Below are 24,657 nucleotides of genomic sequence, written 5' to 3' on the forward strand. Positions count from 1 at the left end.
AATAATACTCTGGATGTAAGCACAAAGCTGGCCTCTGTGGCAGCATAGTTTGCGCATAGCGGTTCTTTATGTGTGTCTCTTCATCAGTTCATGATATCAACATTCATCCTCATCTTCGCGATTAGCCAAAAGTGGCAGAAAAGCAAAGTAAAGTGAACCAAATCTATAAATCAAAGTAAGCACATAGTGAAGCAAAGTTTGTCTTTTGAAGTTAATTAAGTAGTTGTTTCATTTCATTAACATTTAGCAGATGGAGCCTTGCATGTGTCGATAACCTCTGTACGTAATTTTCAAGTGCGTGCTTTTCAAACTTGCCATGATGTACCAAAAACTGTAGCTCGAGAACTAATGTCATACAGAGATGAAATTGTTTATTTCCGATTGACAGTGCTTTTAGCAAAGGTGAAATTTATACATTGTTCCTTCCAATAATGAGTGTTAAAAGGAGAAGAAGAGGAAGAAAATTGATTTTTTTAAAAAATGGAGTCACCCCAATAGAGCAGGTGAATAAAAAAGTGTAGTATGTGGTAGTGTTTTTGTGCCTTTCGAGACCAGAGCCTGTTACTTCTTCTCTTCAAGTAGCTCCCCAATTGTCCTCATGCTGCTGGGTCAACACAGACATTTTTGAACTCTCAGTGGGAAACTAACCCAGGGTCCCTTGTACCAAGGTAGAGAGTAGAGCTATTCGGCGAAGTGGGAGCCCAGCTCAAAAATACATTTGAATATTTAAATTTGAATATTTTTTTCTTACTGCTTCCTTCTTGTTACACATTATTATAATAGCCATATATTGGAAGATCAAAGTCTCATAATTAAATTTAGGTCTCCTGTTTGGTTTAAAGTTATCCATTTGTCCTTTATTTCATCAGTGTTCTTTGTTCGTGACAATGTCCCATGTATGTTTGTGTCAAAATGTTGAACAAGTGAAAACATACAACTGCAAGAAAGTACATTTTTTATTTTTTTTATTAATATCAGTCTATTTCTTTACATGATGACCACTGTCATGTTTTTATGAACCGACATAAAGGTTCTTAGAGTGAATTTTTTTTTGTACTTTTGCTTTCTTTCTGAGCTATACAGATAAATTATTTGTGTCATGCAACTAAATGAGCAGAGAAATAATACAATGGAAGTTTTATTGAAGCATTTCACCGAGACTTATCTGTTTATTATGTTTTCCCATAGGGTCATTTCGTGTAAAATCATCCAATTTAAGAACAATATGTTCCATGAGCAGTTAGAAAAATATTTGTTTTGCATGTTTAAGGGTATCAGAACCAATGCTTAAAAAATGTCTACGCTTAGTTCTGAAACAGACATTTTTCCAACATGGCAGTTGACATTTTTTTCCCTTCACTTACCTGTTTAAAATCTTAATACAGTGAAACCTCGATTTATGGTTCCAACATACTAAATGTTATAAAATTTTCCTCGATTTTACATTTTCCCGTATTTTAAGTTTTTTCAGCTTGGTCCCCTGAGAAATGTAAGATCACGGTTCCACTGTATCTCAGAAACCATTAGAGCTAGGAACCTCAACCATATTTCATTTTGTAGCTACTGAAGTGTACTTTGTGTGGTTTTTATCTATCTTCTTTTTCCTTGCAAGTCTAAAATTGGTGTTACCTAACTTGCCCATGTATTGGAAAAAGATGGAAGATGGAATTTGATGCATTCAAAGAATGGGAGCTTAGTATGATTTTTCACAAACCATCTGTAGTTTAATATGAATCACCCACTAATATCCAAGAAACTAATAAAGCTACAAAATTAAAATTCAATGAAAAAAGAACCAGCCAAATGTTACCACAAATGTACAAATTATCCACATTGATCTGGCTGATTAACCCACATTGATTGTATGGGTTAATAATTAATACTGTGTTGTCTCCCAGTATATCAGAAACTAATAGAACTACAGAAATAAAATTTCATGAATTGTAAAACTTGCCTAATATGGTTTTAAATGAATGAGACACAAAAATCACCTTTATTTGTTCACCAGATTGATTGTTGGTCAATAATCAGGTACAACAAAAAATATTCTACTATGCAACGGTACCTACATGGAAGACTAAAAAGTACAGTGCAGGCAAAGTAGAGCATCCTAATAATTCCTCTAGTACCTGTAGTGGTTGTTACAATATGAATATCTGTAAAGAATGTATCCAGAGTCTGTGAAACATGGCAACTCTCATACAGTGGGACCTCAATTTTACATTTTTCAGGGGACCTAGTTAAAAAAAATTAAAATGCGGGAAAATGTAAAATCGGTGAAGATTTTATAGCATTTTGCTCTATTGGGACCATGAATATAGAATGTATAATACGGGAAAATGTAAAACCGAGGAACATAAAATCAGAGTTCCACTGTATTTTGATTATTGTGCACCAGCTACAACTTGTTCATATACCGACAATGTTCACTGTAATTTGATGTATACTCTGTGTGTGGACAAGGAATGCATGATTGAAAAACCCTGCCAATTTGGCTTAAATTGGCTTGTTTTTAAAACTACTGGGTAGGAAAAGCAAAGAGTTACGGTTTTTCTTTGTATCACTGCTTATGGTCATAGACTACCACCATTCATTCTGCTGAATAGAAAAACTTTTCCAAAAAAGGGAATGAAGTTTTCACAAAAGATGGCATCGTCCAAGCTCAGAAAAATGTATGGCATATTCAGTATTGAGAAACTGTACTTTATCTCTTCTGTTGAAATGGTGGTATTCAGGAATATATCTAAAAAAAAATCTAAAAACATTTTTACATTACAAAGGAAAAATATTCTAGAAATTACAACATTGGCAACTGATATTATCCAGAAGACTTTATCTTCTCTTTGGTTTATGTTCTGTAGTCAGTAGTACAGGCAACAGAGAAAGTTTCATGACTGTAAAATTCACTTACATAGATTTATGAGTAAGTAATATAAGTTGTTTTTACATTCACTTTATGGGTTTTTCTGACACGTAAATTGCTATCACAGTATTTCAACAGTCTTTGAACCAATATAGTAATTGTAAAAAAAAAAAAAACACTATTACTTCTTAATATCTATCTTGCCACAAGATGTAAGCTCTGCTTTAATTAAATGGATTTGTGTTCTGGGATTATTACTGAGGAAAAAGCTTACAAAATTTGTATCGGATTTCAAAATGAGTAACATAGATTTCTTCTGTCAGTTACATGTTAAGTGGTGTCTTCAGCTGCTGCTGATTAAAAATTTCATCTACAGCAAGACAAGAATGTTACCCCCTTTTAAAATATTGCAATATCTTGAAATGTATAGCTACGTATCTAAATACATATGTAGTGGATTCCCTTGTGATCAAATGATTGGCCCTATTAATTTTGTGTGAGAGATATTGAGTTTAAGCTCTGTTGGCAGTTCCAAATTTCGGTGTTGTCTCGGCAGCCTGTGAACAATTCAAGAGCTACTTGAAAGAAATAGTAGTAGACTCCAATTGAGTAAGTTGGATAACATTGGAAATGGAACTTGAAATATTGACCAGACGTTACCAACATAAAGTCACTTGGATGTGGACATGGCCCTCAAGTACTCTTACATCTCCATAGTTTTAGTTAAAATATTGTATTGGTAAAAATTGTTAATGTATGTTGTAGTTCAAATGTGAAAATACTTGTTTTTTTTCTCTCCAATAGAAATCGATATAGTGGAAGTTCACCAGAAAATGGCCAACTTTTGCCAATAGAAGATTCAGAATCAGTTTCTTGTGGTATCAAAATGAACAAAGGGACTGAAGAAGATAGGTATGTAGCAATTTATTTCCACTATTAATGTAATTACAAATGCATACAGTGGAACCACGATTTTACATTTTCCCACATTATACATTCAATCTTAATGGTGCCAACATAGCAAAATATTATAAAATTGTCCTCGATTTTATATTTTCCTGCATTTAAGTTTTCTCAACTTGCTCCCTGAAAAATGTAAAATCGAGGTTCCACTGTAACATGGAAAATAATTTAACAGGGTGCCCTAACTTATTTTATGTATTCTTCCTGTTGACTTAATATTAGTACAAACACACGAGCTCAAATTCTCCCTTCAGATCATAACCGGAAAGTTATTGTTTTAGCCAGTGGAAGCGGGGTAGAGAACAGTTCGGGATATCGATGCCAAACAGTTTCGACAACATGACATTGAGGGGGATTTGAAAAGAATATGTCGAGTAGTGACCTTGAGGCAGGCAGCATGCAGGACAGTTGAGTGGCGAGGAAAGTTGTGAGTGTGGGTCGCTGGGTCAGCATGGTGTTAACGGTGCAGCAGCATATCTTTGTTGTCAAGACATATGCACGCCTTGGTTCTTGGAAACAGTGTGCAGATTTGTTTACGACTGAGTTCGCGGTGAATGGAGTTCCAGCAAAGGCCCCCCAACCAAATCAGTAATGCCAAAACTGGTTGCAAAATGGTGGGAAACCAGATCCGTGCTGAATAGGCCAAAAGTACATCCAAAGACTTTCCGCATTGAGGCAAAGGTGGGCGATGCAGCACAGCTAATGATATGCAGTCCACGAAAATCATCTCGGCGTTTGGCACAACAGTTGCAGGTGTCCCAGTCAACCGCTATGCGGATCCTGAAGAAGGACTTGAAATTGCACGCATTCAAAGTTACCGTGATGCATCAGGTGCGGGATGTGGACAAGGCAGCTCACACACAGTTTTGTGAGTGGTTTCTGTCCAATATTGCTCCAGAGGTGCTACAGGATGGTTACTTGTTCATTTCCGATGAAGCATGGTTCCATCTGTCAGGCTACATAAACTCCCAGAACACGCGACACTGGTCAGGTGACAATCCACACGTGTTCATGGAGGTTCCATTGCATGTCCAGAAACTCGGTGTCTGGTTTGCCGTGTTGTTATGCCCCATCATCCCCGTGTTCTTCCATGAGACTGTGAACTCGGCTCGTTACATCAGTAACATATTCAACGTGTTTGTTGAACAACTGACTGAGGATGAGCGAAGGAACGCTTACTTTCAGCAGGATGGAGCCACGGTGCATACAGCATGTGCAACGATCACACGCATTGAGTCAATGTTCCCGCTTGATCGCGTCATCAGCCGTGGCATGAACCAACTTTGGCCACCTCGTTCTCCAGATTTATCACCCTGTGATTTCTTATTGTGGGGAGCTCTAAAGGGACAGGTGTATAGCAACAACCCTCACACACTCGAAGAACTCCAGAACAACATTATTACAGCTATTCAGGCCATCTCGCAGGATGTCCTCACCTGTGCTTTTCAGAACATGTGGTATCGTCTGCACACGTGCCTCGAGGTCAACAGAGGGAATTTCCAGCACCTCCTCAGGTAGGTTGTTGTCACACTGTACTGTATTTACAGAAGAGATGTTTCATTCATTTACGTTTGTGTCAAGTTGTCTAAATTGCCTGGCATCGATATCCTGGACTGTTCTCTACCCTGCTCTTCTATTCGGTGTACCAGGGTTGCCTACATGCAAGGAGCACATTTTCCACGGGGGCTCTTTTAACCGACTCACCCAGTACTTGCTTGCGTATGTCTGTGGGTGGTAGGAGGCGGTATTACGTTAGGTTGAAGCAGAGGAGACATCTGCTTGTATGCTTGAATTTTTGGAAAGTTGGCCTTGAAAACTGGAATTATACTTGAATTTTATTGTGGTCCTAGAGTGGCCACCCTAAAGAAGTTTAATGTTGCTTGTTACCCATGGCGTCGGCTCCTTTGTGATTCTAACAATCCTTATTGGTCTTATCCTCAATGACAGACAAGTTGGTATACGAAACGTTTGGTGGGTGATAAATTGCACAGATACCAAGTTTTAAAGTGTTAATATTAAGAATGATATTCATGTATTCAACCGCTGTTTCTTCTGGAGACTGAATATCGACGACATTTACTCGGAGGATAGAGCGGAAGAAGATGGCAATTTCCCCGCCTCTCTTGTTTGTTCTGTCGTTCCGGATAATCGTGTAACCTGGAATGTTAATCTAATTTGTATCATCTGTATTGCAAAGCCAAGTTTCGGTGACGATAATTACGTCATATGCCTTTTCGCGTACCACGTGACTCAATTCGTCGATTTTGGGGATCAAGGACCAGACATTTGCATGAGCTATGCTAAAATGTGGCAACCCTCCCTTCCCAGCTGACTTGTCGGGTTTGTGTGTCATTGACCCAGTAAGGGGGGGTTTAAGTAGTTTGTGCCTTAGGCATGTGGGGGGAGAAGAGCCAGCTTTTACAGACACTACTGTTACCCATCCTTGAAAGAGAGAGAGGAGACATTTTAATGATTCTTTTTCACATGGCTTTTTGAGAGGAATCCTTGGCCAGAAATGCCAGCGAACGGTTTTGAGAAAAATAATACAACACTTACCTGACTTCCACGAAAACTCGTAGTGCATACACTCACAACTTCTCACTTTATTTATAGATATAAACAAGCACACAAAAACTGACACAAAACCACGCGCACCAATACACATCCATACTTCAAAAGAAGTAGCAAACACAAAATAAAGTGTTCATTGTTGACAATAGAGTTATGCTAGAGAAAGTATACTGTAGTTCAATTTTCCCAGTCTCAGTTCACATATTAGTTCATACATAATTTATAATTTGATTATGAAATTGTCCGATGTTGCACACGAAACATAAGTAATGCAACCAGTTTTTTGCACTATCAGTTTTTCACTGATTTACGTTAAAGTACTAACGTACACTCACGGAATGCAGCTGTCTTTTGTTTGTTATGAAGGTTTTTTTCACCTTTTCTTACAACGATGATTTTCCCATCTTGTGTGTAGACGTTTTTTCCTCCAAATTTCTCCATGGCTTTGTTCAGAACTTGCAGCCGCTGAAAACATAGATCTTTGCGGATGACGATACCAGAGTTTTTTAATCATCTTCTGTTACGGAACATTTCGGATCTTGACCTATATGTAGCAAATTTCACAATAATTGGCCTCGGTATACTTGTCTTCTTGGACCAATTCTGTGAGATCGGCAAATCTCGTTTAGATGAATTTTTACTCCCAGCTGATCCTCGAATAGAGATAGAGCTATGTTGTCTATACTTTCTCTTTCAGTCTCGGGTATGCCGAAGATACTGATGCAGTTGCATCTTTGATACTGTTAGAGTTCATGAATGTGATCATTGAGCTCGTTGACCTTTTCATCCTCCTCCTTCAGTTCTTCGCGAAGGTCATTCACCTCTTCACTGTTAAACTTCATAATTTCTTCAAGACACTCATTCACAATTTTATTAACTTTTTCAATAATCGCTTCCACATTGCATTTTGCAGACGAACAAGGCTCTGGCGACTGGCACTATGGCCAATATAATTTTGTGTGTGTTGTCCTGTTTTTAGTCCTTGTGTGTGCTGAGTACTCCTTTACAGCCTCAGCTTTTAACAAAAGTCAGAATATTTTTAGATTTTTAGTTATGCAACATTAGAGTTGTTCTTTGTAACGATAAGGGGCTGGACCCCGTATAATGTAATGGGTGCACAATAGCCTGAGTGCTGATGCACCCAAAACTTTTAAATCAAATTTAATTCAAATAATCGCCTCGACTATTGCACTTATTACCTCCGGTGTTTGAATAGCTGATTTTACCTTGTCGCAAATCTGCTTGACCAGGTCCGTGCTGGTGGCTGTGCTCGGCCAGGTGGTAAGGTTGTTCTCTGCAGAAGAAGCTACGTTATGCTTTCCAGGGGTCTTCGTGTACTGTTTCACTTGTAGATAGTCAGTTCGGGCAAAGATTGCTTCAAAATATGTTTGTACAGTACGTGTATAGGTTCACTCGTCTGTGTAAATTGAAATGGAACACTTTATCTCATCCTATAATTGCTTCCTATTCTCTAAACTGGGAGCACGATCTTACGCATGTTTCACTATCGCCGCCATGCGAGAAAATATGCAATAATTTTATTATATTTTTGTAAAATAAGTATTATACAACAATTCTGTTTGCAAATATTGTGTCACATATCACATTTATAAATTATAAACATAATATACTAGACATAGAGAAAGGATAATAAAATTATTCCATGAGTTCACTCAATATTCACCTTAAAATTGCAAAAATATTAGAGAAAAATAAAACCGCGATTACTTGTAAACTATCCCTGACAGAAAATCTAAATACAGATTTGAAATCAGCAGAAATTTGCAATAGGAATCAGAACTTTTTCCTCCAGAATTTTTTTTCTTTTTTTTTTCTTTTTTAAGAACAGTGTAGTTGAAAAACATTGGAAATCTGAAAGCTAAAATGAATAAACAGACCAAGGTCATATGAATGGAAGAAATCAATTTTGTACAAACCATATCACTAAAAACTTTGCATTGTTGCATCATCTTGTAGAAGGAACCTTCAAAACTCACCAATCATGTTTGGGTCCCATCTTTCTGTTGTTCTATTCAGTGAATATCTTGGTAGAATCGTCGTTATTTTCTGGGGGGAAAATCCAAATGAGAATCTAGGAAGTTTATTTTGAGTGACATCTGACATCCTAGCTGCTGGTCAGATATTTGTCAGCTTTTTTATTAACAAGAAAACCTTTAACCGCTTACACAAAAGCCTTTACAAAAGGTTTATCATCATCCATCACCATAATCATCATTATCAACAACAACAACCACCCCAATATTATACATAAAGGAGGAAGCAATATCATGTTTTGGTGTACCAAGGGAGGGCACTTCACATTATGTTACCCTGCGTTGAAATAATTTTCACCCGGTGGCAAGTCTTTGACAGTACACAGACAATCCTAACTTTAGAGTTCGGTATGGGGTCTTGTGGACTTTTACTTTTGAGATCACTACCCCTGAATAAGAGTGTTTTTGTCAGAAACGAAAATCGTTAATATTTGAGAGAGACAAGAATGAATATGTACCAAGTATAGGAGGAATGTAATGTTATCAGTAGTGTTATTTGTGGTACTACTGGGACGAGAAATGATGAACCCCCCTCAGGCAGATTTGGCTACACTTAAAACTTGCTCAACATGCCCATATGAGCTTTTTGCTCAAGTGTGGTACTCCGTCTAATCCAAGATTTTTGTAAAAATGCCCTCGGGTAGTTCCTGTGAAATGATGAGCCCCCTCAGATTGATTTGTCCACACTTACAAAAGGCACTTCTGTCAGATTGTTGTCCATAAGCTTGTTAAAAATATGCCCCTCTTGATATTTTTTTTTGCCCACACCTAAAACTAAGCCAAGATACACCCACACCCACCCACACCCACACATATTTACTTCTGGTTTAAGTTCAATTGGACACCAGCCTCAACTTGTATATCTAGTATTAAGATAATGTAATTCTTCTAGAATTGTTCTGTGACTCTCTCATTTCTTACATCATAAACATATGATTTTTCACCTATGAGAATAACACTACATATGGTGTCATCAGGGAGTGTATCGTGGAATTCACAGATAATTTTAATGTTTGTCCTGTCATTAACCACAACTTGTTTTCTTTTTGAAGTGTTGATGACAAACATGGGTCTCTGTGCTTTGAATTCATCTGGTGTGTAATACATGTCAGTATTGCCAGTAGTGACCCTTTTGTATGCCGTAAATGCTTCATATAATTTAAGAAAATCATCCTTGGACATGTCTAAATTATAATTTTCTCTAGGAAATACCTCATTTCTGCCATTTTTAAGATATATGTTCTTGATGTTGCAGTTATCAAATCTACTTGAATTTTTTTCCTGATTATTGTGTCTTCCAGTCTGAAACAGTACCACCACAAAATCTGGCATGTCATATTGTATACTGGAGAATGAATTTGTAGCATCAAACTCATAATAAGTACCAGCGGCAGGCTTCTGTACACATTGATATGTATAAAATTGTAAAGGTACTTGTGGATTTTTTATTATATCTGCTTTGTATTTAAGAGCATAACTGGATTCATATTCAACAACCGGGATTCTTAGTTCCATAGTCTGAATAATGCATTTGCCCTCATCAGGTAGGGTATTAGGCAAAGCTTCCCCTGTAGAGTTTAATGTACTGTACCTCATCAAAGCATTATTATCATTGGCAGCTCTTCTAAATGTGATTCTTAAACCACCCTTCCACATAATATCTTTGTAATCTGAGAAGAATCCTGGCAACAGGCGCATGGGGAACAGCACTGTGTGGCTCTTAGATAATATTTTATCACCAGCCTCAAATCCACCTATTTTGTAGTATGATGCCTCGGTTTTGGATAATTTTAGTGTGGCCAAAGCTGTGGAGGTAATGCCGGGATAATCCACTCTGTTTATAACAACACCATGCTTTCTGATCTCAATTTCAGAGAACAGATGCGGCACAAAATTGTCCACCAATCTTATATTTGAATTTGCCGGATAATCTGTACCATCGAGCTTTACAACATCAAATTTGATGTATAGATCTGCTCTGTGGGGGTGTATAAAGCCATCCCCTACATCAAGATCAACCTCAATCTCTGTGTTGGGTTGATTTAAATTTGCAAAGGTCCTCCTGTTTGGGGGGAATGATTGTAGCTCATAACTCTCAATATTTTCCATTTTTTTTTGTATGTATTTTTATTTAAATATTATTCTCTATGATTGCAGTTGTTGTGGCTCCAGCAAAATCAACCAATTCTTCTTTTTCATTAGTGACCATCAATTCAATATAATCTATTCTATTATGGCACACAGGAAAATATAATGTTGGGGATGGAGTGTAGATGATGGGCTCCATAAATTCAGAATTAGGTTTAAATGTTGCAATGATGCCAGTTTGTTTGTGAGTGCCTATGCCATTTGATTTGGTGATCATACCCTCAGCCACATTACAGTGAATATTCAGAGTCTCTATGGCTAAGAATTTAGGTATATTAATAGCAGTGTGTTTGATGGCCGGTTCAAGTTTTGTGTTGTTCTCAAAGCCTAACGGCTCTCCTATAGTACCCAGATCCACTGTTTCTGTAGCAGATACAATCTCTACTCTGTGAGTGACAGAATTTTGAGTTAAAACTATACCTCTGGGTAATTGAGCATTTAGAGTGGACAGATTATATTGCCCTGGAGTGATGACAATTTTTTGATCCCCTACTGCAATTGTGTTGTTGTGGTGTGTAATATTAGGGATCAAGTACATGCCATAAAATGCTCTGAGAGCTATTGTTTTGGGATATACTATATCATCATGTAATTTGAGTTTCAATATTGAATTTTGGCTGGTGAGATGGAATACCCCCATGATGTTTTAAATACCACAAGGCCTTTTGAAAATCTTCAATTGATGGTTTATTTATTTGAGACAGATATCTGAGAACAGATAAACACAAATGTCCACAATTAACATCTTTGAAGTTTTGAACACGGGCATTATTGTAATAAAAATTAGCTGATTTTAGATATTTTACTAAATTTTCAGGTGGAACACCTCCAAATAAATCAAACACAAATGCCTCATCTTTTAAATATTTAAGATAACAGATCCAGTGAGTGCCCTGATTTTTGTACTTATCCAAATTAACAATGCCACACTCTTTGTTGAGTGGTTGCTCTGGCAAAGAATCAGACATGTACACACCTCTAAAATTTTTGATGCCCAGTGGCTTGATTAAAGCTTCAATATCTTGGTTTGTAAGCGGCTCTTGTTTTTTTTAAACTTATTCATGGCTCTCTTAACACCTTTGCCTTGTTTCTCCATGGCCAGGTTATGGCACTTCAATTCATCTAATTCTGCCCTATTTTTCTTGGCATCTATTACTGTTTTTGCTATGGCAGCTGATCCCCCAGCCAAGCTCCCAAGAGCCCCAAGTGCTGCTAAGATGGCCGGGATAGTAAATATAAATCCACCCACATGTGATTTTTTCCTGGATTGCTGTAATTTTTTTAATTGGGGGGTACTAAGCAACAATTACATACCATGGCCCTTTGCAAGACAAGAATTTTTTTTCTTCCGCTGCTTTTTGGTTAAAAGACTATCAATAGTTTTAAGAGATTTAAGACCTGCATAAGGTATTTGATACATAACACCCTTGGCCTTCATTGTATTTTTATTATATACATATTCACAACCCCCACCCCAGTTTTTGTTTGGTGTTCATAGCTATGGTGGTTCCCAATGCTGCTATTCTCTCACTCAAACAAGCATCTTTGCTTACAAATCTACCAAATGCAGCCTCTTCTAATTTTTTGTCTGCAACATGTCTCTTGTCAAGATCAGAATGTGTGTTGTATGCTATGTCATGGTCTCTACAAGCAGCATCTAGGGGATTAACACCAGGATCACCTCTGTTTAATCTATGGTCCAATTTTGTGCCTGGACCACAATACTGATAGCCTGGAATGTGTAGTTCAAATGGCAGCTTGTTTATAATATCATTAACCAACCCCTGACCCTCAGAAATATTCCAAAATTTAGGTGGTAGAGTATTAATAATTTTTATAAGATATCCAATCCCCTTAGTGTCATTCACTATAAAATTAGACAATTTGGTGCTTATCATGTCCATAATTCCAACCTTTTCATTGTAAAAATTGTGGTTGCCAGCATTTTCCTCCCCAGCTATCACCAATAACCTATCTACAAGTTTCCTGACATCATCAACCCAGACAAATTCTTTAGGCAGGGTGTTGTATTGTTTGATTCCACTGCCTGTCTTAATTTGTGACCATATGGGCTTGATTAAATTGTTGTATTTTGCTCCACTGCTAGACTTGACTCTTTTTTGTGTGGGATCATTGTTCTGGTATAGAGCATCTGATTTTATTAATATTTCTTTGTAGTGCTCATAGTCTTGATCTGTATAGCTGCCAGGTCTCTTCCTAGTCATCAGTTCCCACAACCCAGGTGTGCCGGGATATTTAACAAAACCACCTTTTTCTCGAAGATGAGATTCTGAATATACAATGAGATCATCTCCCATAAATGTTACTCTGAAATTGCCAATTCTATGTATGATGCTACCATCACGCTCTGTGTCAGCATATAAGCCAAATACTTCATCTTTGTTGTCTTTAGGTGTGCTTAAATATTTTTGAGCAAGAAGACCCAATTCAATAGGATCCTGAGTAGCTTCAATTCTTCGAGGAGCAACAGGACTAGGTGTATGAATACTGGAAAGTGGGGTGATTGGATAATCTAATATGTTCCTTGCAGCTACAGGTACAAGCTCTGTGATCAAATTTTGATTTTGCTCTGTAACAGTTTTGATATTTTTACCTAATTCACTAATAGCATCAATAATAGGCTGTTCTGTTTGCTTGTGTTGTTCATAAATTCCTCGTTTCTCTGATTTCCATCCCTTAAATCTTTTTACAAGATAATCTTTTAATTTAAGATCATCAATAATTGGCCTTTTCATGGTTATTTATATATGTTTCAATGTCTAGAAAATTGTTGATTTTATTTCTGTATTTGCCACTATTGGGTTTTCTTGTCATATCAATTGTGACAAACCCATAACTGTTTTGATTCCAGCACCTACTGCAAAACTTGGAAAAATCATTGTAGCTCAAGTCCCCACCTACATATTCATCATGTATGTGTTTGAGGTTGGTATGATCTTGATGAAACACACATATAAAATTGCTGTTGTCTCGGATCAGCTGCTTCGGTATTTTAGAAAAAGTCTGTGCCAGGTAGAAGCAATCAATGTTTTTGTGTCGGCCCTGTGTAAAGAAATTTCTAACCTTGTTTTGATTATCCAGTATAATGTCATCAAACACAACAACAGAATTATCGAGACATTCATGGAGTGGCTTAACATCTGATTCAAAAGTGGCAATATCCAATCCATCATATAGCTTCATCAGCTGCTGATATTTTAATTGTTCCAAGCTCTTAGAGAAGACATACAAGTGCCTGTTTTTCCAATCTAACCAGTTGGGTGCCAATAAAAAATTATCAATCATTAGTGTAGTTTTACCACAAGCTGATGGCCCAGCAATAAGACATCTAATATTATCAGGCAGCAACTTGCCATTTCTCTTAATCTGCTGTTCAGGTTCTGGCAGCCTTTTTATAACATCCCAGGTGCTCATATTATCACTTTGTCTGCATCGATCCAGCTGTGTTCTGGAAGTCCTAGCCATTTGACAAATAACTTGTTGCCTTTTCTGCGGATGATTTTTTCTATGAGATATGTGACAGGCTGTTTAGTTTTGTTGAGTTCTTCTTCATAGAACCGGCCTTTGAGAATTTCTCCTCGGTGGTCTTTTATTATATATGTGGTAAGGGTCCCAGGTTTAACTTGAACCACTGTAAATAATTCAGTGCTCCAGTTTCTTGTAAAGCCTCTTTTGAATAAGTGCTTATATTTGCTGATTCTTACTTGATCACCCACCTTGTATTTGGCCTTTCTTGTTGTTGGCTGGTATCTAGGATAATAAACAGTCCTGATCAATTTTTGCTCATCAGATGAAGTTACTTCAGAGGGTTTCATGTTGATTGTGGAATGGACCGAGTTGTTATATTTATGTAGAAGTTCTGGAAGAATATTAATCCATTTATAATTACCTTGAAGTGTAAATTGTTTATACATAAGATTTTTTAGGGTTTTGTTGAATCTCTCTACAATTGAGGCCTTGAGATCACTGTAACTCGAATAATGTTTTATTGACTGGCTTTTAATAAATTGTTGGAACACAGAATTATAAAATTCTTTGCCATTATCTGTTTGCAAATAGCGCGGTGATCTTCCACTCTGATTGATGATTGTCCTGAAGGCTTCTGTAACACATTTTCCAGTCTTGGATTTGAGTGGCACAGCCCAGGCAAATTTTGAAAATGCGTCTATTACAGTAAGTAGATACTTGTAGCCCTTGTTGATTTTGTCTAAGTTTTTCAGCTGTCCACTTGCCATCTCAATCAAGTCGCTCTGCCATAAATCATCTATGCCTTTTGTAACTACTGGCAGTCTCTTATAATTATGTCTGGCTTGTCTGTGTAATTCATCAACAATAATTTGTCTAGACATAATATGTAAACAGGAATATTGCAACTATGGGGTGTTCAGCAGCTGATACTACAGGATTTTCTAAATATAATTTGTCTCCTATTTGTATATGAAATTCCAGAGAGCCATCATCTTCAGCAAAAGATGTTTCTAATGTATTGGGATCTGTAAAATCCTCTAACTCTACACTGGTGATTTTTGGTTTGTTGTCAGCATTTGTTATTGATAAGGTGGGGTAGTGGTGTGCCTGTGGTTGAAGCCAATATTTGATCTTGATTGGTCTCAGTGTGCCCCCAACAAAAAACTGGTAATAAAATTGTGCAGGGGACAGCATATATATTTTGCCACCTGGTGTAAATGGTGAATCATATTCTTTGTTGGGGATGCTGTACAATTCAAGAATTACTGTATGTTTAGGATTCTCAATTATGCCGGTTATTTCTTTTTCTGCTGTAAGCAATCTGCTTGTTACAGATTCAAGGTGCTCATTGATGGTCCTAACAACATCATCATGGCCTGGCTTGATTTTTATGACCACAACAAGTTTTTTGTATTGTTGCACAATTTCTTGTAGCTGGGTGGCAAAAACAGACAGGGCATTTGCTTGATTGGATTCCATGGTCCCTAGCTGTTGCTTGATATTAGCTACAATTTGTTGCAAATTTTCAATAACTGCCAATTTTGAATTTTGAGCAGTAAGATCATGGACCTGTCTTCTGATATCCTCAAACAGGGCATGCAGTTCATTAATATGTTGATTAGTTGGTAGAGTGGCCACTGCCTGAGTAAGTTGTTTGATCTCTGTCTGGATATTCTTGATATCTTCTGATTTCAATATGCGATTCACAGCTCTCTTAATATTTTTAAGTTCCTGTGATGTAGGCAGATTTGTTACAGTATTTTGCAAAGATTCAAGTGCCAATTTCACATTATTTAATTCAGAAGCATCAGCCACATTTTGCATAGCATTTTGGAGCAGGGCTATATCTGCCTGAGTGGGTGTTGATTGTTGTAAAATTTCAAGTTTTGTTTGGATATCATCGATCAAGTGATGAAAATGAGATAGCTCAGATTCAGTGTTGAGGTTTTCAAGCTTTGTGATCTGTTGCTGGACACTGACAAGTGTGTCTACAATACCAGGCAGGCGGGATTCTAGAGATTCTTGTACATTTGTCAAATCACTTTGCACTGCTGCTATTGTACCCTCAAGATGGGTTTTGGTACTTTGAATTTTTCCAAAATCTTCATATGTTTCAAGTTGCAGCTTAATGTTGGCAACACTCCGAGTTATTGCACTCAAAGCATCAGAAGATGGCAAGTTGTTCATAAAATTTTCAAGTGTCTCAATTTTTTCTTTAACCTCGGCTATGGCATTGTTCAAGGGGTCCAGATTAGGTATCTGGAGTGATTGAATCTGTTCCTTTAGAGTGGAAATCACTAGATCAAAATCTTCTTGTGATTTTATGCTTTTGACAATTGTTTGGAGCTGTGTCTGGATATTATTTATCTGCTCTTCCAATTGCTGTTTCAATTGCTCAGAGTTGGTGGCCTGGGTCTTAAATTTGGCTTGAAGAGCTGCTACAGCTTCTTCTAAACTTTGAAAATTATCCAATGTGGCCAAGTCAGTATATTTCTGAATCAATAATTTGAGTTCTGAATCAATTTTAAGAAGAGGGTCCATGCATTGTGATTGCAAATTTGTAATTTCTAGTTGAAGACTGGCATTCAGTGTGGTTTGTAAAGCTTGCAAATCACTTCTTAATTTCTTGACTCTGACATCAAGCATCAGAATCTCATCACTGTGATCTTCATGTCTTGTATGGCCAAATATATCATTAGGCATTTTTGTTTTAGTGGTTATTTATTATTGAATATCTAATTCTTAATTCTATAAAAAAAGGTATAAGCTTGTCATATGATCCCGGGACCTCAATATATAAGCAGTCACCAGCAGAAACAGTATATACAGTGCCAGAAATCATGTTTGAGTGCTTAATTCTATAAATATTTCTCCCTATTGAAATCTTGACATTACCCTCAGGGGTTGTAATAAATTGCAATTGACCACCTACAGGTAATTGGTAATGATTTAAATTATTGTTAAATATGTACAATGTTTTACCTGTTTCATCATCAACATCTGTATGTATGCTGTTCAGATGAATAATTAACAAAGCACTTAGTTTAGATATTATATCAGAAGAGGGTTGTGGTGTTGGCAGGTCCATAATAGCCTGTTTTTTGAACCCAAATAAGTTCATAGGCATGTTTATTTATTTCAAATCATGCTCTGTAATTGGGCATTGATTACCACTTTTCAAATCACAATGACCCCATGGTAGAGTATGTATGCCACATGATAAAATGCATCTCTTATCATCATGTGGGTCCAGAGCCACTTTTCTTACAATATTTGTAGTCAACAAGTGATCCACACTCTGAATTCTGGATTCTGATGTTCTGATTGTGCTACATGATTTGAGGCAATTTTTGTAATCTTCAAATTCAAGCTCTTTGTCTACAGTCACTCTGCCAATGCCCTTGGCCTTTTTGGCAACAGCGCCACTACATGTTTCAAAACTGTACATCTTGGCCCTTAACCCAGCAAATGCCACAATAACATCACCAAGTGTCTCATCTTTTAACTTGCCAGGCACCTTTTTGTTGTGGGGTTTAATTTTTGAATGTTCAGTGGTATCAAAATATTTAAACAATTCAGGCTGTGTTATATCTTGATAAACATCTTCTGTTTGAATATCAAGAACAAAACTATCTGTGTCCATGTACATCAGTTTTACACGATCCTTATAAAAAGGCTTCAACACATTATAAAACAATTTTAACATGTGTAATTTGGCCAATTCCAATACCACAGCCCCTACATAAATAGGCTTATCAAACTTGATCTTTGTTTTTTTCATGTTGAAAAGTGCCATATTCTCATCATAAATTCTTCTGTAATTGAAGTTGGGCTTTGCAATCAATTTTTTGCTCAGGCTGGGGTCAGTAATTATTTTAACATCAATATGTTTTCTGACATTTTCTATTGTTTTGCCATACACAGAATTGACCATCAATTTAAACAAGGTCTTATCAAATTGGCTCATTGCAGATGTTCGAAGCTCTGTGTTTGTATCAATATATGGCTTCAACCATCTTGAGTGCCTTAACCTCAAAACTTTTCCAACTTTGGTCACTTGAACACCATGATTCATCAGGAACTGGAGGTTTTTGTAATATATGACATAATCCTGTTTCGGCTCTAGAGTCATCATCAATTTCTTCTGTTTAGAGCCAGGTGAGCACTCAACCTCAGGAATTGGGGGCAGATCAGAAAATGTGTTGTGTAAATCATCAGGAATTGTCAGATCAACCTCTAAGAACAGGCCATAGTGACTGTCATCAAAATCCTTAAGATCTTCAATGTTGAAATCTTCAACCCACTCAAGCCCTGCATATGGCAGTTTATCCATCATAGCATAACCATAGAGGCTATTGGCATCCACATACAGTATATAATTTGATGGCAGTGCTGGATCATAATCAGGAATATATTTGTTATTTGCTCTGGCATATCTCTGAGAACATTGCACCATGCCTCCTCTTATACATTGTTCCATAAACAGATACATATCTTGATCCTGGATCAGATCCAATTGCATTTTAGTGTTTAAAAACATTGCAGACCATGCTAGGCCCGGAGCACTGTAAAAATACATTGGATCCAGCTTATAATTTTGCATGGAAGATTTTCTAAATGCCTGAAGTATATCAGCTAAGAGAGTGACATCAAGTTTTAAATAAGCCTTGTGATAATCACCAAATGTCTGGCATTTTAAATTGTTCCACATCAACTGGGCATGGTGATAATCTTCATCAGTGATTCCAGATCCTCTGATTTTGCTGTAAAACTCTTGTTGTGGTGGCAGAGAACACTCATCAAATTTAGAAAAATCTGTAACATAATCATATGGATATACACCCTTCCGCCTAATTAATTTCAGGTCCTGATTTGGAAACAAAGCACATGTGATTTTGAATTGATCATCAGATAATTGACTGGCCAGTGTAGCCAGGCTAGCAGACAGAATTCTGTATGAATCAAGAAATCTTAAGTGAATAGGAACACCATTAACTTTAATTATTTTGCTAATGGCAATATATTTCTCATTATTTTCAGCTAAAATATTTACCTGATCAAATGATGGAAATCATAATTGGATGCACCATGGCAAAATATAGGGACAAATTTTGGTCTCTGGATCTTAATATTACAGTTATTACACAGGGCCATTAAGAATTTACCATCTGTATGAGAATGGTGTTTCACCTTGATATTTATATCTGAAAATTCAGAATCACATACCGGGCATTTTTCTGCATTGTTGAAATCTTCAATCTGTTCCTCTGTTAAAGGCAACATGGGTTTTGATTTTAATAAGACATTAGATGCTATGCAACGGCACTCATTTTCTATTCTTTGTGCAAATTCTTTGATGGCATCTGCTCCCATGTATAAATCTTTTTTACTAACAACCCCATCCTGTACAACCACATAATAAAAACTAGAAGGTTCATGTAACTGGTATGATGTAATTGAAGGTTCATCAGGATCTGGGCTACAGAATGCAAGGGGTTTGAGGTTTGATTCAAAATCACAGACTATATATGCTGGGTGTTCCAACAAGGCTTCAAATTTTTTGAATTTGGCATTTTCATTTGGGTTAGGCATAAGCATATGAACAGGTTTATGGTTGCCACAGTATTTCAGATGCTCAATTAACTTGTTTTTAGCAATTTCTGCATTCTTTTCACAAACACCATTCACCATTTTTTGACCATCAAATACAGACAAACATCTTCTGCACAACTTGAATATTCTATGAGTTTTGTCTAGTTGTGTTCTGACTAAAGCTTCAAGATTATGTATCAGAGTGTAATGATTTGTGCCATCCTTTTCAATTAAGAGCAGATCAATCGGAACAGCAGATTCATCATCAAGTGTACTGATTCTGAGAGGATCTATCAAGCAATTGTCACGGCCACTAGAACAAGTAAATACATTAATAGATAATTGTTTGCCATTGATGTGCCTGGCTTTTTTTTCAAATTTATCAATATTCTGGACAGACATTGGATATTCTAAACCCTCCATTGCCTCATCAAAATCATTTTCATGTTGTTTATAATAACTTATTCGCTCAGGATGCCTTGAAACTGGATACAAAGCAGCTAAAATACACCACAAAAAGCATTTCTGGTCATTATTTTTTATATTAACCACGGCTGTTTTGTTTTTAATATTGGCAGGTAATGGCACATAAGTAGAACCTTGTAATGGGTTGAATTCAGAAATATTAACATATAACTTGTGTGGAGATCCGCATAGGCTCCATCCAGACTCTTTTGCTGCAAATTCAGAGTGTTTAATATTTAATTGATCTATCAAACTGCTTATTATTTTGTCTGAATTTGCATTTGAATATACCGGTACAGTTTCTGTTATGTGGGGCTGTGTAAATTTTGTGCCATTTGGCTTCTTATATTGTGTAAACAATTTGAGGGACAGCTTATAAGAGCCATTTTGTGCATTTAGAATTGCCTGCACATCAGAATTTATACTGTTCAAAAAATTTTTAATGTCACATTTTGGCTCTGATACAAACCGGTAATCCCTAAGTTGGCCATTAAAACTGCTATGGATGGGTTCATAGCGTGGCTGCTTTGCCGGTCCAGCATTAACAGGTGTTTCATGCTTCCTTTTCAGACCAGATGTAGATGGTTGAGGGGGCAATGTTGATGACTGTGCAGAGCAAGTACCTTTATGTTTATATGTGAAGTATTCCATGCTATATTTTTTATGGCATTTTGGGCATATTTTTGTGGGAGTTCTGCATTTGTCTGGATTACAATTCCTTTGATGCCTGGCCCAATTGGGGCTGGTTATATTCTTATTGCATTGATTACAATATTTTTGATTTGGCATTTTTGTTGTTGTTTATTATATAAGATTTTCTGGGGTTCAAATCAAAATTCTATGCTTAATAAAAAATATCAGTTGGGTTCAGCAATATGCTTTGTTTATTTAGTGTGTGTGTGTGTGTGTGTATGTGTGTTAATATTTTTATCTTTGGTATTTATATAAAATTTCTTGGGGTTCAAATCAAAACTCTATACTTAATAAACCTATGACAGGTTGTACAGGATAGCCCACATGCACAAAGATAGAATAAGTATTGATCCACTGAAGCACTGACCTTTCACAATTGCATGTCTGCACAGGCATGTCGTGATGTGCATGGAAAGGCATTGACCTAATACCATGTGTCATGTATTGATCTTGTATAACAAACTAGGGCAAATATAAACCCTTTGTTCAATATATTAGAAAATTCTATATATTGAATCAAACAAACCTATAATTCAATTTATACAAATCTGCTATATTTTAAAAAAAAATAAGAGGAGCACTGCAACAACACATCTGTACTCCTCAGCCACTCTCACAATACTAACTGATATGTAATACAAAAAGCTCTTGCATCATAATTTGTTGCACAACATAATGCAAAAGCTCTTGCATCATAATTTGTTGCACAATGCAAAAGCTCTTGCATCATAATTTGTTGCATAATACAAAAGCTCTTGCATCATAATTTGATGCATAACATGATGCAAGAGCTTAGTTTTAGGTGTGGGCAAAAAAAAATATCAAGAGGGGCATATTTTTAACAAATTTATGGACAACAATCTGACAGAAGTGCCTTTTGCAAGTGTAGACAAATCAATCTGAGGGGGCTCATCATTTCACAGGAACTTCCCGAGGGCATTTTTACAAAAATCTTGGATTAGACGGAGTACCACACTTGAGCAAAAAGCTCATATGGGCATGTTGAGCAAGTTTTAAGTGTAGCCAAATCTGCCTGAGGGGGGGTTCATCATTTCTCGTCCCAGTAGTACCACAAATAACACTACTGTTATCTTTTTTTACAGTTATTTTACTAGTTTCCCTTAATTGGTTTTAAAATGAGTGTTTGTTTTTTAATGCTACTGAACTTTTGATTTGGTGTGTAATACATCAGACATTCAGTGCAGGGTGGAACCATATTTCTGCTGTGCTCCATGAGGCAACATTGTTACCATAAGCCCCATATTGTACTCTTAACTGGGAATCACCAATAGTTAGGGACGTGAAGTTTTCGATTTAACGATAGCACCGAAAACTTGAGGAAAGCAAAATAAAGTGTTTAAAATGTATTTGGGTATGTTAAGGAGGCAAGTTTTTAGTGTTTTGGAATCACGGAATAACGCTAATTTTTCAGAATAACACCGAATTTGCACTTTAACATGAAATATGCACTATAAACTGGGCTTAACATTTACTTCTTCTGTTGAAAATGAATGGCCAGAAGCGCTATGAGATTTGTCCATTTCTAGTCTAGCTAGTGAAAGTTCGATTCAAAAGAGTTTGTCATGCTTCATGTATTGTAATTTGGCACAGAAATGACTGACAATGCTTTGTCCTCGTCCTGAAATAGAATTCTCCATGGGGATCTTCTCAGAAGGGAAGTTTCGCAAGAACTGGAAAATTTTCAGGAAGAAACACCTGTTGTGTGTGGAGGGGCATAGGGGTGTGGGTGTATGTGTGTACACAAAACAGGAGAATATGGAGAGAAAAACGGGAATATATTCCATCCCTTACAGTGACATCTCTGTTAAATCACCTTATGCATCACCAATGGATTTCTGTGCATTTGGGTTATTGAAAAGGGCCCTTGGATGCAGACGGTCGCGAACCATGGATAGTCTCTGGAAAGCCTGCCAGGAGGAGTGAAATAAATTGGATATCACTGTACTTCACACCAGCTTGCTGCAGTGGAAACTACGATGCAGAGTGATAGTTCGTACTTGTAGCCATTATGTTGAACATCACTGCTGGTGAAGACGTGGTTTTTCATCAGATATAGCTGTTTGAATTTGTTCCCATAGATCACAAAAAACCTTCTTAAGTTTGGTCCAGTAAGTTCCACTGCTGAGGTTTGTCATACTAAGTCGTTGAGCTCCATTTCCTGAACCAGGTGCAGTGTTATATGTCCAGGACTGTAGGAAGGATCATGTGCCATGCCTCCTGTTTTTTCTTCTGACTGGGTATATTCTTCCACTTCTGTAGGTGGTTCAGGGACAAACAGTTCAGGTCCATGTGAAATAGGACATACTGCAGACATAACATTTGGGTATTCCATTTTACCTTTTTCTTTTTTGTACTCTACTGTGTTGAGTGTGGCTAGTCTGTTTGCACAAGACCATTGGAATTGCAAAAGGCATGCACCATGTTTTGTCACTATTATTTCACTTAATCAAATTTGATTAGCATGTGATGCAAGATATGTGGTGAGCCTATGTCTTATCTCGGTCCTAGCAGAATCAGGCAGCTTTGATAGTGGACAGGTAGCATAATGTTCTAGAAAACCATAGGTTCAACTGAGTGGCTACTCACTGGGACTTCTTTTCGGAATTCTGTGTGAATTATTGGCTCCGGGAATTCTGCATCTTCGTAGACGTAAAAAAATCCCGTTGGATTTAATAATGCCCTGAGGCAAGTTTTTCACCATTGAGCTTTTATTTTTATCGAGGAAGGCAATATAGCTGCGTGGGAAATAAAACAATTCTCTCAATCCATTTACTTCGTTAGTGTCCGTTGCAGAACAATCTATCTGAGAGATGGAAGATTATTGCAAGAGAAGATATCTTGAAGTTGGTTAGTTAAATTTGACTTTGAAATTCTTGTAGAATTAACAATCTTTTGTAGATTAGTACATATATCCCATATCATTTGTGACTTGTGTTTGTGGATGTATTTTGAGTCTGAATATGTGAAATGGCAATTGTAAACTCTGCACCTTGAATTAAATATTTAAAATATATATGCCATTTAATTGAATTTAATTACACTTTTTAGATATGTGTGAATAACTCGGATGCTTTATATTGTTAAAGTATTTGTGTGTGAGTGGTGAGAGGTTGAAGTAGTGGAAACATTTACTTGTACCCTTGAGTTTTTGGAAAGTTCACCCTGAAAGCTGGGAATTAACTTGAATTTTATCATGGTCCTAGAGTGGCCACTCTGTTCCAGTCTTGAACCCTGGGAAAGGAATTGATGCATCATTGTACTAAAGCCCGATCGACCAAAGAATAAACTTCAGGAAACCTAGACTTTTTGGATCCACTTGTGGGAGTTTCAAGGGTGGAAAGCGGTGTTGCTAGATGCCTGATTTTTGTCCAGTCGTACACGATGCCTTTTCATGTCAACATGTCCCCTTTGCTCAGATTTCAGGGAGAGGCAGGGAATCCGAGACCAATTCGCTTGATATGCACATGGTGGCAACCGTGGCAATGCAGAATACCACCAGAATTTCCCCTCACCACGGCAACTGGACAAAGCCAATTGGTTCAGCAGTTCATGTGACCCTCGCTGGCTTTCGACGGAAAAGACAAAAAAATAATTTTGAAGTTTATTCTTTTGCCGGACAGGCTTTAGTTCCATCACCCATTTCTCCCATTCATCATTCATCAATGGATGTGATGAATTTTCCTCTAGATTGATGTATCACTTACCACTCTGACCTTGTAAATTCCAAATATATGACTGAAATCCTCTCAAAGTTAGACGAAGTTTTATAATCGCTTACATCTCCTATAGTATATGAAC

General features: G+C 37.0%; 1 protein-coding gene across 2 annotated transcripts in view; it reads left to right on the forward strand.

Moving 5' to 3' along the window:
- Positions 1 to 24,657, forward strand: part of cutlet (chromosome transmission fidelity protein 18 homolog) — a 408,876-nt gene that overhangs the window by 85,474 nt on the left and 298,745 nt on the right. For both annotated transcript variants that reach the window (XM_083141467.1, XM_083141468.1), the window contains exon 13: positions 3,668 to 3,775. In XM_083141467.1, coding sequence (XP_082997593.1) covers positions 3,668 to 3,775 — 108 coding nt within the window. The remainder of the gene's footprint in view (positions 1 to 3,667; positions 3,776 to 24,657) is intronic.

Source organism: Lepisma saccharinum, chromosome 20 (genome assembly GCF_977018435.1).
Source record: "Lepisma saccharinum chromosome 20, izLepSacc3.1, whole genome shotgun sequence".
Taxonomy (NCBI): Eukaryota; Metazoa; Arthropoda; class Insecta; order Zygentoma; family Lepismatidae; genus Lepisma; species Lepisma saccharinum.